This window comes from Phaethon aethereus, assembly GCF_964289735.1.
Source record: "Phaethon aethereus genome assembly, contig: HAP1_SCAFFOLD_108, whole genome shotgun sequence".
NCBI lineage: Eukaryota > Metazoa > Chordata > Aves > Phaethontiformes > Phaethontidae > Phaethon > Phaethon aethereus.
Window position 1 is genome coordinate 775,002 of NW_028113960.1, and position 17,781 is coordinate 792,782.

The following is a 17,781-nucleotide window of genomic DNA, read 5'->3' on the forward strand; positions in this document are numbered from 1 at the left end:
CAGTAAGAAGTCCAAGGGCAATCAAGAGAGACTTCGGGGCCTTGGCACGACTGGCTAAGGGATCAGGAGCACAAGTAGGTTCTCCTCGGTCCTTCCAGTTGCAGGAATGCTGACGGAAGGAACAGGAAGAGCCAGCAGCTTGAGCCCGGTGACACCGGCAGAATTGGGAGGTTTTTGATCATGAGCTGGTCCACACGACACCAGGCCTGCTGGTGACAGGTGGGGTACACGTGTCTCAAAGGGGGAAAAGGGTCTTTGCACAGGACTTAGCAGGGCTCCATGAAAGAGCCTTAAACTAGATTCGAAGGGGGAAGGGGATAAAACCCGGCTCGCTAGAGATGAGCCTGGGGGCGGCACGCCGATGTTTGAGGGATGGTGCTAGCGAGGTGCTGCAGTCTGCCAGCTCAGTGGAGGTAGGGAGGATGGAGAGCTGTGTGACAGCAAAGACGCAAGGGTTATTGATGTGTTAGAAACCACAGCAGAACTGCCCCTTTGGACTTCCGGAGGGCATACTGGAGTCACTGTGTTCAGCCAGCTGGGCAGAGGATAGGGAATCCCCCATATGATGCGTCCCGTCTGCCTGGTGGGCCTGTCCCAGGGAAGGCAGGGTGCAGTTCCAAGAGTCTCTCGCTTGCTCGCTCTCCCTGATAGCCTCAACCTAGTCACCTCCTCCCGCAGCTCGGTCACTACGTGGAAGATTTCCTCTCCCTGGGCGCACCTCCCACAGCTGTGCTCACTGCTGCCGTCCATCAGCATTGCATCCGTCCGTTGCCTCAGCCGAGGACACTGGGACGGACAGAGCGAGCGAGAGTAGGTCAGTTGAGGTATGAATGACAGTGGCAACACAAAGACTGGAACTAAACAAGAAGCCAAAGCCAAACAAGCCAATGGCCTAATCCAAGAACAACCCAAGCATCCTGCCTTCCTACTGCCAAAACAGGACGGTGGTTCATACCTTAAAGGCTACTTAGCCCTTTGCAGGACCAGGCCTAGACATGAAGACTACAGCGCTAAGCTGTTTTACAGGGGGGTTTTTTCCTTTTTTTTTTTTTTTTTTAACACTGGGTGGCTGTTGCTTCACTTGCTCTTTTGACTGTCACAATTTCAAAGTGAGTGTACACCTTATTCACAGGGTGAGAAGGAAGGGGACCTTCCAAATGAATTTGCTTTCCCTTGGAAATGGCTGAGGCAGGCAAGCATTTGTGGTCGTTACCTCTCTGTCTTAAGCCCTGTTTCATCTTCAAAATAAATTCAGGAGCCAGAAGGCAGGAAGAAGAGAAACGGTCATATTTTACTCCTTGAGGGGCTGGGTTGTTCTCCCTCCTACCACCATGACTGTGACCATTGGCTTCTTTATCCATCCACCTGTCCCACAGCACAAGCGTTGAGGTTCTATAGAGTTTTATTCTCAGTCCTGCTCTGAGCTGGCATGGGAGAAAGCCGGCTTGAAGCACTAGTGGCTGCTGCCGTTCTTATTCGCTTCCTTTGCTTCCGTGATCAGCGGCGTCAGGCTGGAGAGAGGCTTGGCTAATTTTAGGAATGGATGCTGTGCAAAGGAAAAAAAGAAATGAACCATTACTTTCCAAACTCAGGTACTCACAGGCTCAAGCAGCATTTCTCTGGTTATGGGGAATACGCTGAAACAGGACTGAGGGGACCATCTGCACCTGCGTCTTCATGTCCAGTACCTTGCTATCACAGGCAAACAGGGCCCAAAATCCCATTAATCCCTTTATCAAGTTGTCTTCAGCGTGCTGGCATTTCTGCCCTGCCAGCACTCTGGGAATGCTGTTTGCTCTCCCAGGGCCTTGTTCCTTTCAGGAAACGCAAGTTACTTACTTAGGTTCCTGTTTTTTAAAGACATGGGCTATCTGAGTTGTCAGAAAAGAGCAGAGGCATAAACCGTTCCTTAGGGAACTCCAATAGCTCTAGGAAATGTTTATGCCAGGAGTATTTAGGCCCATGTGTTCTTCTGAAGGCCACGGAGGTACAGGTTTTCAGCACCAAGACAAGAGCAGGGACACCAGTGACAGAGCGCTGACGGACTCAGCTCTGGCTTGCAGCGAGAGCAGTGGCTACCATCCCATTTGCCACTATGTAGAGCTGAATATACTACCAAAATTCAACACAGGGCCGCAAAAATGATCAGAGGGACAGAATACCTCTCCTATGAGGACAGGCTGAGAGAGTTGGGGTTGTTCAGCCTGGAGAAGAGGAGGCTCCGGAGAGACCTTTTTGCAGCCTTCCAGTACTTAAAGGGGGCTTCTAAAGAAAGATGGGGACAGGTTTTTTAGCAGGGTCTCTTGCAACAGGACAAGGGGTCATGGTTTTAAACGACAAGAGGGTAGATTCAGGCCGGATCTAAGGAAGAATTTTTTTGCAATGAGGTGGTGAAACACTGGTACAGGTTGCCCGGAGAGGTGGTAGATGCCCCATCCCTGGGAACATTCCAGGCCAGGTTGGACGGGGCTCTGAGCAACCTGCTCTAGTCGAAGATGTCCCTGATCACTGTACGGGGGTTGGACTAGAGGACCTTTAAAGATCCCTTCCAACCCAAACCGTTCTATGATTCCACTTCTTTTCCTTTTGAAAAGCACCAAGACTGGAGACTAATATGAGGGGGTTCCGTCTCATGCCTTTGAGTTTAGCTGGTGAGAAAACCATTACATAGAACAGCTGTTCCGCTTGCAGCCGTGTCCCCTTTTACCTGCAGAAGTTCCTTGGCAGACCCTCGCCTGTCCACATCCACCTCCAGGCAGCAGCTCAGAAAGTCGCGAAACACCGCGGACAATCGCTCAGGGTTCTGCAGCTCTGGTGTCCCGTTCGTAGCGATCAGATGCAGCGCCTAGAGAAAAAGGGAACATGAGACTCCACCTGTTTCCTTCATATCCATAACTGCCCAGATAGACCCCATTTTTTAAGGTTCAGTCTCCAGTGGCAGTTTCTTCCCTGGCAGGGGGTCAGACAGGATTTTTCTATAGCTACATAAAAAACCTTGAGGCAGCCACAGCTCTTCCAATATCAAAATGATCTTGCCTTGACAGCTGATTTCACGGACTGACCTGGTTAGTATGAACTACATCAGCAAAAGCACATTTTGCTTCTCCAAGTAGTGACAGGCTTGTGACAGTGACAGTTTACAGCCTCTTTTAAAGAGTGAATTTGGCTTAACGCTATTATTTCAGAGGATTACTACAGAAAATGCATCTCGGCGGGGCTCACTGTTCCCTAAAGTACAGCTTCCATAAAGCAAAGGTAGCCAAGTTTTTTGCTCTGCTCTTGATAAAAATGGTAACCAGATGGGAAAAAAGGAAATCCATCAGCTTAGTCCTTGGATAAAGAAACAGAAACATTGGGAACCTTTTTTTCAACACAGGCACATAAGTTGCATGCACAAATATCTTATGAAGAAAATGCGTCTTTGGGCAGATGGGAGCCAAGCTGCAACAACGTCTTTCAGCAGTCTCCAAATTCCAGATCAGCGTCACTTATGTGTTAAGAAGAAAACGTTTAATGCTTGCTATCAGAAAAACGAGTAATTCCATCGCTATGGTAACACTCCGCTACCTCAGAATTGGGAGTATTCACCTGTGTTAAGGGTTGAGTCCTCTGTGGATTCCCCTCCATGTTGTGCATAAATGTCCAGCTGCTCATCTGAATGCACAGTCATTCTGTGCACACAAGCCTAGCCAAACACTTGAAAATTCCAGCCTTTCTCCTCTTCAACAGCATCCAGCCAAAGCTAAGCTCAAGTTTCCTAAGCAAAGCCAAGGATGTTCACTGTCAAGTAGCTGACGGAGTTCATGCAGCTGAGCAAGTCTTCCTGATATTCCTCAGGCCAAGGGAGTACAACGTCATTTTGCAAAACACAGGGTGAGCAGTATCCAGTGTGGTTCGCTTGTAACCAAGGTCTAACATGCTGAGAAGCCAGCGAGATGAGTTCATTGCGCTTTTGCAAGATGTTATGTAGAAACGGAAGACAAACCTTTTGAACTATTCAGACATAAACTTCCAGAATACGTCTAAACTACACAGCAATAATGATAGAAATAGGCCATGGGGTCTTCCATTAAAACGTCTGCCATTACAACAGCTCTGTTCTACTGGCACTTAACTAGACCGGGACCACATTGACTTTGCTATTGTCCTCTTAAATACAGAGGACAATTTCCAAGCCTAAAAAGGCAAAGAAACGATCCTAGAGTAAAAACAACAAAAGGAAGCTTCTTTCCTTTTCCCACAACATAAATGTCACAAAATCAGTCTGATCCTGTCCCTCTGCAGCTGACCTCAGCCACCGGACACAGTGGTGAGCTGGAGTGCCTGTCCTCACTACGCTTCAATTGCGCTACCCGAGGGATGATACTTCTCCTGCGGGAAAGGACTACAGCACCAACGGCAGCTTTGGGGATTTTACTGCAGCCACATTCACCTGAGTGTGAAACAGGAGTGCCAGGACAAATGGAGCTCTTTTAGTTACTTGTTTCTTCTCAGAACATGAATCCCAAAGAAGAGTCATCTTCAGCTCAGTACGTCCCCTTTTCAGTATTTCCACCAGAACAGGGAAAGGTCTACGGGAAGCTGAAGTACCTTCTTATCACATATCTTTTGGTCTCCTATGATATGCAGCTGGCAAAGAAAAGCAAGTACGGTACAAAGGAAAGGAGCGTTCGCAGTAGCTGCAAAGGGGCAATAAGCTCATTAATTTGTTTCACATGCCAAGAAACAAGAAAGGCTTCAGCAGACCATTACAGCTGCAGTCTGTGAAAGCAAGATCCTAAAGGTATCCAGGCCACCCAGATACGTGACAGAACAACATACAGATGATTAAGAAGCCTGAAACTGTAGAAGATGTGCAGCATTTGAAAAAAATGCTACAGTTTTGAGACAAATTGATGCGCTGTGGTTAAGAAATGAAAAAGAAATGCTTAAGGCTTTGTTTTGTTTCTGTGGTTTTCTGTTTGTTTTTTTTTTTAATTGAAATCAGGAGGAGGTCCAACCTGAATTTCAAAGGGTTTTTATCACACCAGTGTTTGTCCCCCAGGCCCTCGGCATGCGCCGGATGGAAGGAAATCACAGTGAGAGGAAACAAATACCATCACAGACACATCCAAGACACACATGGCTCGAAAATTGTTCATTCCTGTGAGTTCTGCATCAGCTGGAAAGAACGTGAGCAGCATGGGATGCGCCTGCTCTACACGTGGAAAACAACACTGCATCTACATGAAGACTGCTGCTAACTCTACGACTAATGAGCCTTTCATGCCCTTACAATTTATTTAGGTGTTTAAGTAACGGAAGCTCCTGTGTGCCTTCCATTATTAAAACAATCCTTCATAAAAAACAAATCAACCCTGTTGGGGTTGATTGACCTTAATAAAACTAGCTGATAACTGGGGAACTTCAGGCAGTCCATCACAGGCTGTTCACTGTTCCTAGCTCAGGGGCAACAACCGCTGAAAAAGAGCCCAGGAAGCCAATGCAGATGGAAGCAACTTCAGGTGCCTGATTTTCGTCTACCACAGTTTTACTAAGACACCTGAAGATGCCTTGAAGCTCTAAGTGTCCAAGCTGACCGTACCTCCAGCAGGAGATGAGGCATATATGGAGAAAAAGAGCATCTCAAAGAATCTGGGTGAGGGCAGGAAGAGCTGAGTTTGGTCAGAGAGAAGAAATCCAGTGATCTTTCTAACAAACAGTTGACCTGAGGCTTCTCGAGGAGCCCTAATCAGCATTTGAGGTTAAGGAGGCAGGGAACCTTCAGCATCCCGACCAGTCACGCTAATGCTCTTCACGGGTTTTTGCTGCCTTATGCAAATGCATTTTTTGCAAGGGTCTCCCAGGGAAGCAGGTGGAGTGTGGGCTCCTCTCTTTGCTTGGCCGGGGGTATTTCCTGACCATTCTCTTGTTTCTTCTTTCAGTCTGCAGTACGCAGTCGGGGTGCCACAGACCAGAGAGAGCACAGCCTTACTGCTATGAGAGAAGCTAAAGGTCAGGCTCTATTTTAATTCTAGCCTTAATAAGAATTGCGTATGTATACGCATAGAGCAAACTTAATTTCCTCCTGAATTCCTGCATCCTGTCAGGAATGAACTGTGCAGCATTGAGCTCTGTTTCAGCTCTCAGTCATGAGGTGTTATCTTGGCAGACATTCCTCCACTATGACACGCTCCTTTGGTATAAGAACTGGTCATTTCATTTTAAGGAATTAGGACAAAACTGGAAACTTCAAAACATCAAAATACACTAGTGTACTACAAGTACCTGTGCCAAAACAGACTTGTAGAAAAGCATTTGCTAAGAAGTGATTATGGCATTACTAGAACCAGCAACACTTCCTGAAAGGCGCAGGTGAGCAATCGGCACTGATCTGAGTTTGGAAAGACTTCTCCTGCACGTACAGTTGAAATATTTTTCATAAAAATTCCCCAACTGGAGGATCTTGCTGCTGAAAAATTCTTGTCATTCAGAGATACAACTCAAAGAGAGTTCTAAAAGCGCATGAGAAATCTCAAGCGTTGTTGAGGGCAAAAATGACACATTTCTGAACAGTCTACATGTCACTTCTCTTTTAAGGTCCCCTATTGACATAACGACAGCTACAATATATGCCGATATGCTCCAGCGACATATTTAGAAGCAGCCCTTGGTGGAACTAGTTCAAGCTGGTGTAACTGGGATTTTGTCTCATGGGAGACAAAACATGGGGCAGGTTAGAAAGACGGTGGTCTCTGGTTTTATTCGCACCTTACCCTGAGAGGATGAGCATTAACGTAAGGAGGTTCTCCTTGCGCCATTTCAATTGCCGTGATCCCAAGCGACCAGATGTCCACTTTGGGCCCGTATGTGTTTCCCGACACCACTCTGGTGCCATCCAGTAAGGAGACCCGACCATCGTGCTCCGTTGACTCTGCTCAGGGGTGATCTGAGCACACAAGCCAAAATCAGCTGAGGAGAAAAACAAGTACTGTTAAAGGCAGCTTGATTTATGAAACCAAGCAAAAGAAATCCCTTCCAGATGCCTCAGAAGGCGTTGTTGAATCTATCTGGTAAAGCGGCCATGCTCTGTTTACTCAGTGCTCGAGCCAAGGAAATACTGAAGTGGCCACTTAAAAACCCCTCAAGTTTCATGCAGTGGCTTTTATTCACTTGAAGCTTTAGATTATTCTTTATTACTATCCCTTCTGGAAGGGACCTACACAAACCGAAACCACTCTTTACACCTTTTTCCTTTCTGTACCTCTCTGGACGTTGGCACTGTGCTCTTAGCTCGCAGCAGTGGTCTGCCAGTGCACTACAACAGGCATCGCTTTTGGGTAACAGGCAGTCAGTCAAAAGCAGCCCCACACCACATCCGGGGAATGCTGCACCTGACCAAGGATACCTACTCAGTTTGACAGATCCATCCATTCCGAGGAGGATATTGTCGCTTTTGATGTCTCTGTGGATCACTTGGTTGGAATGAAGGCAATCCAGAGCTTGTAGGCACTCATAGATAAAAAAGAAACATGAGGGTAAAACTTACTTAGTGATCACACAAGAAAAGAAATGGCTCTAAAGGATTTAATTTCTAGTTGAATTGAGAGTAATGGCAGAGTATTGTGCTCTCAAGAGGAAGAGCTTGCTGCTTCAACACAGAGTAATAACTTCCTAAACGAAGGCGTAGTAGCTTTTGAAACAGAAATGTCAATTCTTGGCACAGACTGTCCCCTGAAAGCACACACGGAATGACTGCTGCTATGGCCAGTGGGAATGACCCACTGCTCCTGGGTGGAGATAGCACACAGGGAATGTGCTATCTCCACCCAGGTGACAAACTATGGTTTGCCAAAAACCAAAAAGTCCCTTCCTTCGGTATAAGATGGATCACTTTTGAGTCGGAGGTCGCATGAGAAAGATTTTATTGTTAGGCTTGACGGCAGATCTGCAAATAGCGTGTTAGGCATTTTTCAGGAGCAAACACCGTTTTGGGTGGAGTGCTATTCTTTTAAGCCGAGGACTGGGATGAAGGAGCCCCTCTTTTTCTTTGCTGGTATTTTAAAATTCTGCCACCAGCATATTTGCTTGTACACGAAAGGAATGCAGTACAGGCATGCTCCAGGCAAAGGTTTAGAGAGGCAAAGTTGAGAAGAGTAAAACTAAAAACAACAAAAAAAGAAATAGTACAATAAAATTCTATGAGTAAAACAACAGAGTGTAATAAGTGCAGCGATACTGGCAGGCAGTTCACTTAAGATGCTCTTTCTTCTCCGTATCATAAAAGCAACACAGAAACAAAGCTCTGAACATGAAACCTCTCATCTTCTTACCACCTGCTTAGAAGTACCATCCTGTCCCAGTAATGGGAAGCAAAGGCGGGATCCCTTACCTCCCTACAGACAGCTGCTATCTGTCCTTCATCCATACATGTCTCCTCAAGAACATCATTTAAAGAGCCTCCAGCTAAGTATTCCATAACCACCCACAGTGTGTCACCGACGAGGTAGCTGAAAGATGAAAACAATGGCACCGAGATGAGTGTGCACGGCTAAATTACCTCTGGAAAAAGGCTACAGCTGATTTTGTTTCCAAGTCATTCTTACAGGAGGACAGGACAACATGAATAGACATTCCCTCTAGGCTATACAGGACTTAGAACCTGTGCGGTCTAAATGAGGAAGGCCCATAAGTGAACAATTAGACGTCCGAGTTGGCAAGCAAGTGAAAAATTGAAGTTCAGTAATGGCAAAGATAAATCTTGGACCAGGAGGATGTGTACCAGTGAGGACAGGAATTGGTCAACAGTTTGGAAAACCTACCAGAAAATACATCCAGGAACAGGCGAAACAATTTAAAAAGTGGCAAATTACGTGTTTCTGCAAACAAGAACTTCACCTTCCTGATATCCACAGCAATGGAAAAGAGCAGGAACAGCCCAAAGGAAGTAATTTCGAGGAGGATTTACCAGCACTTATGATAAGACACAGAAAAGATGATCAACTTAAACAACCACAAAACCAATCAAGCCAACAACAAAACAACATGGAGGTAGGCTGAGATGGCTGTGCCAGGTCCTTGAAAACAGTCTTAAGCAATATATGCCAGAAAAGATTAATGCAGACAAAATGCAGTCTCCTCCCATACACTGGCTATGAGTAGATAAACAATAGAGGTCAATTTTCTGCCAGCGACCAAAGGGGTTTTTAAAAAGGTTTGGCTTGCAGCATGTAAATGAACATTCACGTGATCATACCAGAACTACTCACCTGTCTAAATAGTTCACAATATTGGAGCTCTTGTTTTCTCTCATGATGAGGATTTCGTTAACTATTAGTTCCTTTTTGGGCTGTTGTTGGAGATTAATTTGCTTTATGGCCACCTAAAACGACAGGGAAAGCCATTAACTTGAGTAGCCTGTTGCACAAGGTCCCAATGAACATGGAGCGCGTGTTTTTGGAATGACATAGCAGAGCTGTGCCAAACTGTCTTGGTATCAGACCAAAGAGCTCAGTAACTTATACTACAACACCCAATTGCTCTGCTAGCCTGGGTGCTAGTTACAGGACACACGGCCATATACATTTTGTCTTGTGAAATCTGTACAAATGCTCTTTAAACTATCAAGCACGCATCTCTAACAACACTCTCTGGACCGACATTCTTCTCAGATGGTCTTAGTTTACCACCACTATTATTGTTGATGCACAGTTTGCAAGCAGGAAGTGATTTTGTTACTGCCAAGATACACAAAAACTGCTGGTAATGCTTTAGTAATTGTACGATTTGTCATCATTATTTCAGCAACTGCTGTTACTCTTGACTTGACGGCATAACAGAGAGAAAACACAGACGTACATTACATTTCAAAAGCCATACTAAAATAATCATTAAGGTTACACACACAAAAAATACAGTCCTGGCTGTTGCCTTCGCAGGCGTGGCGACCTGGTTCAGGAACGGCACGGTGACCAACCCCAGGCCGCTCGGGCCATCAGCTCGCTGACACCAATGTGGTAGACGGCAAATGGCGTTTATTAGTGTGTGACACGGCGTTATATAGCTTAGGTTTATAACCTCACTTCCGTCTGCTTGCATCATAAATTAAACGCTATTGGCTTTCAGGAGAGGGGCCCTAACTTTCCGTACAGCACGATATCTTCCGGCCGCCAGACCCTAGCTATCTACACCTGGCACTTCCTAGCTTCTTGAATCTTGATTTTGCAACTCGAAATACACATTCCTTAACACAGTTCAGATTGGCAATTACTTTGAGGGTTTCAAAAAAATAATCCGTTCTATGTCATTTGATGGATACACCCCGGGTCCTAAGCAGGGCTAGACCTCTACCTAAGAGCAGTTATAAAGTGCCTCTGTCTAGTCCTGCTCTCAACATGGCACGAAAGAGACCACCCCTCCGCTCCCATTCCTGGGTTTCTAGCCACATTTTCAGGCAGGGTTTGTATAGATTCAAGACCGCTTGCCTTGGAAAAGGAAAGGAATGTGAAGAGGCCACTTTAAACTGGTCACTACAGGGGCTGTCAAAGCTAACGCCGCTTTCCTTCAAGATTCGTTTCTCACCCTCCTGGCCCCCACTTCCCTGCGAGCACTTCACGGGCTGTAATGGGCTGTCACCGACACCAGACTTAAACACGACTGTTTGGTTTGGGAGAGATCTTTGCTCTTGATATACTTCTTCTACACTGACAGACAAGAGAATGATTTCTAAACCAACACATTGACGCTGGCAATAAAAATGATACTGTTTTTATCAGTCCCAAAAGCTTGCTGGGATTTCTGAAGGCTGAAGACAGCAGATGATGCATTTTGCCAGCTGACACTAGCCTGTGCTTCAGAGGAACCGCCTTGGCAGTAAAGATCTACTGGCCACCCAAAAGCCCCATCCACCCTTCGCACCAGAGGGGAGAGCACTAAAGACCTGCAAAATCGGCTGGGACTGTGGACACTTACCTCTTGTCCTGTGGTGATGTCCATCGCCATGTAAACAGTTCCTGACGCCCTAGAAACAAAACAGCAGCAAAGAAAGGAGCACTTTAGTCCCTAGGAGTGAAAGCAAGCCCAGACAGGAGATCGCTGCTGCCTGTAGGGTTTAAAAAACACCTTTGTTCACCCACTCCTTCAGGCAGCAGCGCACAGCGCAGCAGCCCACCAGCCCTCTGCCACGCAGGGTATCCAAGAGAAAACTTATGCCCAACGTGAAGAACAAGGGATGTCCAACATGAGGAAAGGATCCAGACACAGCTTTCTCCAGCATAGCAAAGCAAGGAAACTATTCTCCAGCCATCCTACAAGGTCACAGCTAGAGCAGGTTAAGGCATGTTGTGCTCCAAACAGGGGATCCTTAGACAGCTTCTTTAGGTGTCAAGAGCCGTCAGCAGCTGCTTCTGTTAGGTGCACCGGACACGTGAAGGACTCTTCATGGTATCTGTATTTTCCTCCTGTGGCAGACACGGGTTGTGTTGTAGAGCCACCAGAAAGAAATGGTGCTCTCATCTGCGGACTAGGCAGTGTGGCGTTTTGTTTGCCATCTGCCTCTTGTTAAAAGAGGTTCTTCCCCTGTAATGATGTGAAGGGCCTGAAAGGCCACGGTCAGAGGAAACCCCTTTGGGTTTAAAGTAACTGCAGGCTTGTAAACCCCATTAGTGTTCCTTCTGAGCTAAGCACAGGTTTACACTGCCATCATGTCAAAGCTGACGTCTGCACGGGCAGTGAGGCAACGGAGAGCCAGCGAGGGAATTCTGAGAAGTGGGAACACCCATCCGGCAAGTGTCCCACTGACTGACAATGCCAAAATCAGTTTGCTCCTTTTCACCTGATCCCCTGGCTTGTTTGTGTACCTGCAGGCTGAAATATGTCTGAAGCACTGCTATCCAACAGGCACCAGGGACGATTTTTTTCTGGAGGATTTTTCCCCATCACTACAAATTGACCTGCAGCATGACAGTCACGAGCTGGTGACGGCAGCACGCTCACTGCTCTGTAAGAAGGGCGTGCCATCTTCAGGCTGCACTAAAAGCTGGAGGAAATCAGTTCAGAGACTCTTTCAGGCCAGATATTAGCCACTTCTCTTCCCACCAGCTGCTGAGGCACCTTTGTACAAGCTCACTCCTAGGATGGGCAAAACAAAAGACGGTGAGGGCGATGGTCATACTGTCACGGTCACACGTGCGTCACACGCATGTTTCTTCTGGCTCTCACTTCTTCAGTCGACACATATCTTTTGAGAGCCTGGCACAGCTCTAGGTGTCCACTGACATTTTACAAATGACAATGAGAACCAAACCTTCGGGTACAACGCAAGCGGCAATCCCAGAAAGGGTTTTTATACAACGAATGGAGCAGAAACACCTTCCCACAAGTGCCCCACCAAACAAGAAGTGTCTACGATAAAGCCTGCCAGAGAAAGAGCGTGAGTGCGTCTGGCTTTCTGCAGCATCTATCAGTTCTAGGTCAGCAACGTGCTACCCTGACTCCAAACCTCACAAGCAGTCACGGTTTCTTTACAAACACTAAGGTCACCTGCCTTAACAGGCAGGAAAACATCTCCCGATGTCAGTGAACAGCTTCTGTCAGGCACTGACAGCAGCGTGATCCTGGTGCTACACAATGGCGCTGGCCCTCCCGGAACTACGACACAGCCACGGAAACTTTGACCGAGCAGGGAGTCTGTCTGTATTTAAAACGCAAGTCAGGTACCTAGTTTTGATGCCATTTCTTCTTGCCTCCTCACATCGGAACCATTTCAAATCAATCCTAGTTACAGTAAGCATGGTTGGGCTTCAAAGGGAAATAGCCTGATGTTTTTTTTTCTGTAAACTCCTAAAACCTGCAGGATCCACAAGTGGTCTGCCATCAGGCAGATGATGCATGTTCTCATCAAGTACTTTGTGCTTCAACTCTCTGTTTATTACTGAATTTTTGTTCTTTTCTGCCTCTGCTAGAAAAGAGAGCTTATTATTTAATCTCTGGGTTCTGTTGCTAAACTATGTGGTTATAATCCAGATCACTGAATATCTTTTTAGAGCAAAATATTCGAAAGAAATGGTATTGAGAACTGGTATCTATCTCACAACTAGCAGGTGCTAAGTGGCTCTTTTAGGCAACAAAGTTTTTTCGCCATTCTTTAGCGTGGCCAGATTATTTTGCGACATACAAAAAACTATTCCCCCTTCTCCCCCCTAAGAACATAAGCAAATAGGGGCCACACACTTGAGGGACAGTAGACCTTCCCGGTCCTGCTCCTTGCTGCAGATAAGACATTGGCTCCACCAGGTTGTCTTTGGCCGTGCCTTCCGACCGCACTTATAAATTTGATCGGTACTGAGAGACAGGAGAATCTAAATCCAGGGTTGTCTGAACATGTCTGGAGCTTGCCCGACTTCACGCTTGATATTACACCAGCAAAATACCTGGCCCATTTTTCGTGTCAGTAACTGTGGTCAGACTTACCCTTGGCCAATTTGCTCCAATTCAGTATATTTCTTCTTAGGATCTCCCATGCTCACAACGCTCCCTGAAAGAAACAAAATTAAAGATGCTCACTGCAAACTGGAGATACCAACTTCCAGCAGGTCAGAAATGCAGCTCCACTGTCTGGGCTTCTGAGTCGTTTGTAGCCACTTGGGCAACAACAACAACAACAACTTCGTCATACAGGCAGCTCCACAGCACAGACAGCGTCCACAAAGACGGATTTTCTACAGTCCTTTGGAGAGCTACCTTGACAGCAAACTAAGAGCATGGAGAAACATTCACAGCAGACAGGTATCAGAAAAGAACAAGCACCGATGCAAGTGTTTGTTGTCGAGAAACACTAGCGAGCGCTGGAACAACAGAGCCTTTATTTCCTTAGGAATAAATACTCTGTGTGATTCAACAGAAGGTTTAATACTACCAAAGATTACATGCACCTTGGGTTCTGGAATCAATTTTGATGAACAGGTGCCATTTTCAGAACAGGAAAAATACTGCAGAGTGTTTCCAGGAGGGGATCTTCTCAACCTTTCAGCAGTTTGCCGGAAGAATGCCTTTATGTTTTTAAAGAACAGCTTCTCATGTTCATTCACCAGGAATGATGGGGTTTTAAGAACTATCACCATCATCCACTCATTACCAGGCTAAGTTCTGAAGACCTTGCTTATGCCACTCTAAGAACCACACTGCTTGTCTGCAACCTGACTGGGATTGACACGCACTTGTCCTGCACTCTCAACACTGCACGCATGTTGATCTCCACAGAATCACAGAATGGTAGGGGTTGGAAGGGACCTCTGAAGATCATCTGGTCCAACCCCCCTGCCAAGGCAGGATCACCGAGGGCAGCTTGCACAGGAACGCGTCCAGTCGGGTTTGGAAGGTCTCCAGAGAAGGAGCCTCCAACAACCTCTCTGGGCAGCCTGTTCCAGTGCTCCATCACCCTCACAGTAAAGAAGTTTTTCCTCATGCTGAGGTGGGACTCCTGTGCTGCAGTTTATGCCCATTGCCCCTCGTCCTGTCACTGGGCACTACTGAAAAGAGACTGGCTCCATCCTCCTGACAGCCACCCTGCAGATATTGATAGACATTGAAAAGGTCCCCTCTCAGTCTTCTCTTCTCCAGACTAAACAGCCCCAGGTCTCTCAGCCTTTCCTCATACAAGAGATGTTCCAGTCCCTTAATCATCCTCGTAGCCCTCCGTTGGACTCGCTCCAGGAGTTCCCTGTCTCTCTTGAACTGGGGAGCCCACAACCGGACGCAATAGTCCAGATGAGGCCTCACCAGCGCAGAGTAGACGGGGAGGATAACCTCTCTCGACCTGCTGGCCACACTCTTCTTAATGCACCCCAGGATACCGTTGGCCCTCTTGGCCACCAGGGCACAGTGCTGTCCCATGGATAACTTACTGTCTACCAATATTATGCTTATTCACAAATAAGCACAGCCGTGGTGGACAGCACGAACAGCATTATTCCTCAGGCTGCCGCGTTACACAGGCAGCTGCACAAACGAGATGCTGATCATTCCAGCACTAAGGCTCAGAAGCCAGGCCAGATGGGGTGCTGCCGCCTCCCGGCAGCTCTGTGCTGCAGCAGCGGGAAGGCAGGGCCGGCACATCTGGCACAGGGCATGGGACAGAAAGAAATACCGAATACGTACTCAGTTTCTCTAGGATGTCCTCATCTGTCAGCCCAGATTTTGTCTCCTGCCCGTCTGTGTTTCTGGACAAAGCGTTTGATTGTCCACATTGCAGAGTGGTGGCCACTTTAGCTGGTGCCAGCGCAGCGGCAGGTTCAGTTACAGAGCATGAGTAGATCTGTGACAAGAAAAGGCGTTGTATCAGAAAGCTGGCTTGCAGAGATGTCCCTAAGATCATATTGCAAATGCAAATGCTTACGAAGATGCCTCTTCTCTGCTACTAAGATAAATTCACGGACCCTATCAGAATCACAGGAAACTCATGACTAAATGGGAAAGTTCAAACCCGATTGTCGGGGTGTCAGTGGCCTGGGTGAAGCACTGTCATGGTAGGACTGCGGCCCGCAGAGTCTTCACCCGCAAGTGCTGTCTGACCAGAAACATGCAGCTCTGAATTACCCCAAATACAGTGCTATCCAACGCTGGGACTTACTGGTTTTGTATGTTCAGGCCAGGGTGCGGGAACAGGGGGAGGTTCAATGCCTTCTTCCTCCTCCTCATGACCTTCATCCGCTTCTTCAGAAACAGGCAGAGCTGGTGGGGGTTCACATGCTGGTTTTGTGCCCTGTGGACAGACGGGAGCATGAGCGACAGTCACCACTTTGGCACTTGGGAGCTTTGACAATTACACACCACTTGGGTCTGCTCAGACAGCTTCAAGAACCAATCTGGACATGCCTGTAGTCCTACAGGCCCCGGTGCTAAGTTACACGTGGCACAGCACAATTTAAAGGTTACAAATGACCCTGCTGTTTTGTTAAGTTGTCTTGGAGTTTTTCATTCTTGCTGAAAACAACTTATCCATGCCCATGCTTAGTCAAAGTCCAATTTTACAAAATGTCATGCTTGGATATATCGCTAGAAGTCACATCTAGTTGCTGGTTCATTGCTTTGGCATTGTATCTACAGTCATGGTAACAGTTAATTAAGCTAACAGGTATCTACTTATTCGAATGTGGTTAAATACAAGGGTTTAAGAACCCTCCTATTTAACCCCAACCTTTGCTGCTGCTGCAAAGACGCTACGGTTGACTTTCCTTCAGCCTGCAAGGCTGGCACTCTGTCACAAAAGGCAAATCTCACAGCTTGCTCCACCATTCTTAAATGCTAGGAAAGCTAAAGGTTACTTTCACACTCACCGAAGGATGGACTTCTACGTATCCATGGGCGACTTTACCAGCAATGTGTGAAGGAAAATTAACCAGATGCTGTTATAAAAATGCCTTTTGTGGGGAAACCCACAGAACAAGGAAATCCAAAGAGACGACATGTTTCTTTCACAACATCCCTCCAGGAGCAACAGCTATTTTACATAGAGAGGAGGGTAACAGGACAATAGAAAATTCTACACTTTCTTGTGTCTATTTTTTGCCCTGTTTTGCCAGTAACTAAAAGAATTGGAAACTTATTCAAGAAAATGCAGATTGGTCTTCAACTGTCAATGCTTCTGTTCCCCCATTAAAGCTTGCCAAAATTCCACCTTAGCTGTGTCACTTCTATTCTGACAAACCACAGTCACAGCTCCTGAGTTCAGGAGCGTACACAAAGTGTTTTGAATTTTGCATTTCACCACAAAACTAATTGCTTTTTTAGCAAACATTAAGTGTCAACTTAGACAGTCAAATCTCTTCATTATGCAAGTTAAAAAAAAAAAGATGCTTTCCCTCAAAAGAAGAGAAACGGTAATACATTCTGGAGATTAACCTCACAGTTTCTCTCTCACAGAAGCTCTCCCAGTCCGCATTTTAGCAGTTGCACTGGTTGAACCAGCAAACTGAGGAAATTGCAGACCCCACTGCCACACACTACCAGGCATGGGGACCTGAACCACTGCAGGTAAATCTGTCCAAAAGCTGTCCACACCCGGTGGGATAGAGACACCCCCTTATTAGCTGCAGCTCTTGACAGAAGCTTTACCAAAGTCATGGTATCTTACTGGCATTTTTGTTTAAAAATCAACTCCGTTATTAAGGAACAGCCAAAGAACACATCGATACAGAAGCCAACTAGTAGTAAAAACCTCCACTTACTTGCTACATGTGTGGCCAGCCAGGGTCTGTCTGGCAAATACAATACAGAAAAAGCCAAAGAAAAGAAAACGCGAACTGCAGCACAGACTTGCTCTCTCATTTTTGCAACGATAGGTCACAATTTTGCAGACTCTAGGCATCCAGGAGGATAAAGGACATCCCCATCACATCTGCAGGCTCTTGGACGGGAATGCCCACACCACGAGGGTCTTCCTGGAGTGAGCCTGCTATGGAGATTGCTCGGGACCATTATGCCTGCCTTCTCGCCCTCTGTGACACCGTTCCTGTTACATCACAATGGCAGCCGTTCTGGGTTGGTTTGCGAGTTTATGCACAGCAACCTCGTCCTCTGCATGGGGTTTACGTGGCAAGGTCGTGGCAGCGACCTGTGAGAAGCTGCTAGAAGCTTCCCCTGAGTCCCATAGAACCCGTGCCCGCTGGCTCCAAGACGGACACGCCGCTGGCCAAGGCCAAGCCAGGCAGCAACGGGGGCAGCACCTCTGGGATAACATATTTCAGAAGGGGACAAAACCGGCACGTGGCATTTGCAGCCGGAGAGAGGAGAACATGTGAAAAC

General features: G+C 46.8%; 1 protein-coding gene across 1 annotated transcript; it reads right to left on the minus strand.

Moving 5' to 3' along the window:
* Positions 1–33: 33 nt before the first annotated feature.
* On the minus strand, positions 34–17,100 carry LOC309416438 (serine/threonine-protein kinase PAK 3-like; the record flags this gene model as incomplete). The annotated part of the gene is given in 12 exon segments (XM_082015987.1): positions 34–1,546; positions 2,708–2,845; positions 6,756–6,865; positions 6,868–6,951; positions 7,392–7,491; positions 8,372–8,489; positions 9,249–9,361; positions 10,951–10,999; positions 13,450–13,513; positions 15,136–15,292; positions 15,608–15,739; positions 17,092–17,100. Coding segments are annotated over 12 exon segments (1,167 nt in total). The 3' UTR covers positions 34–1,453.
* Between the last annotated feature and the right edge of the window lie 681 nt (positions 17,101–17,781).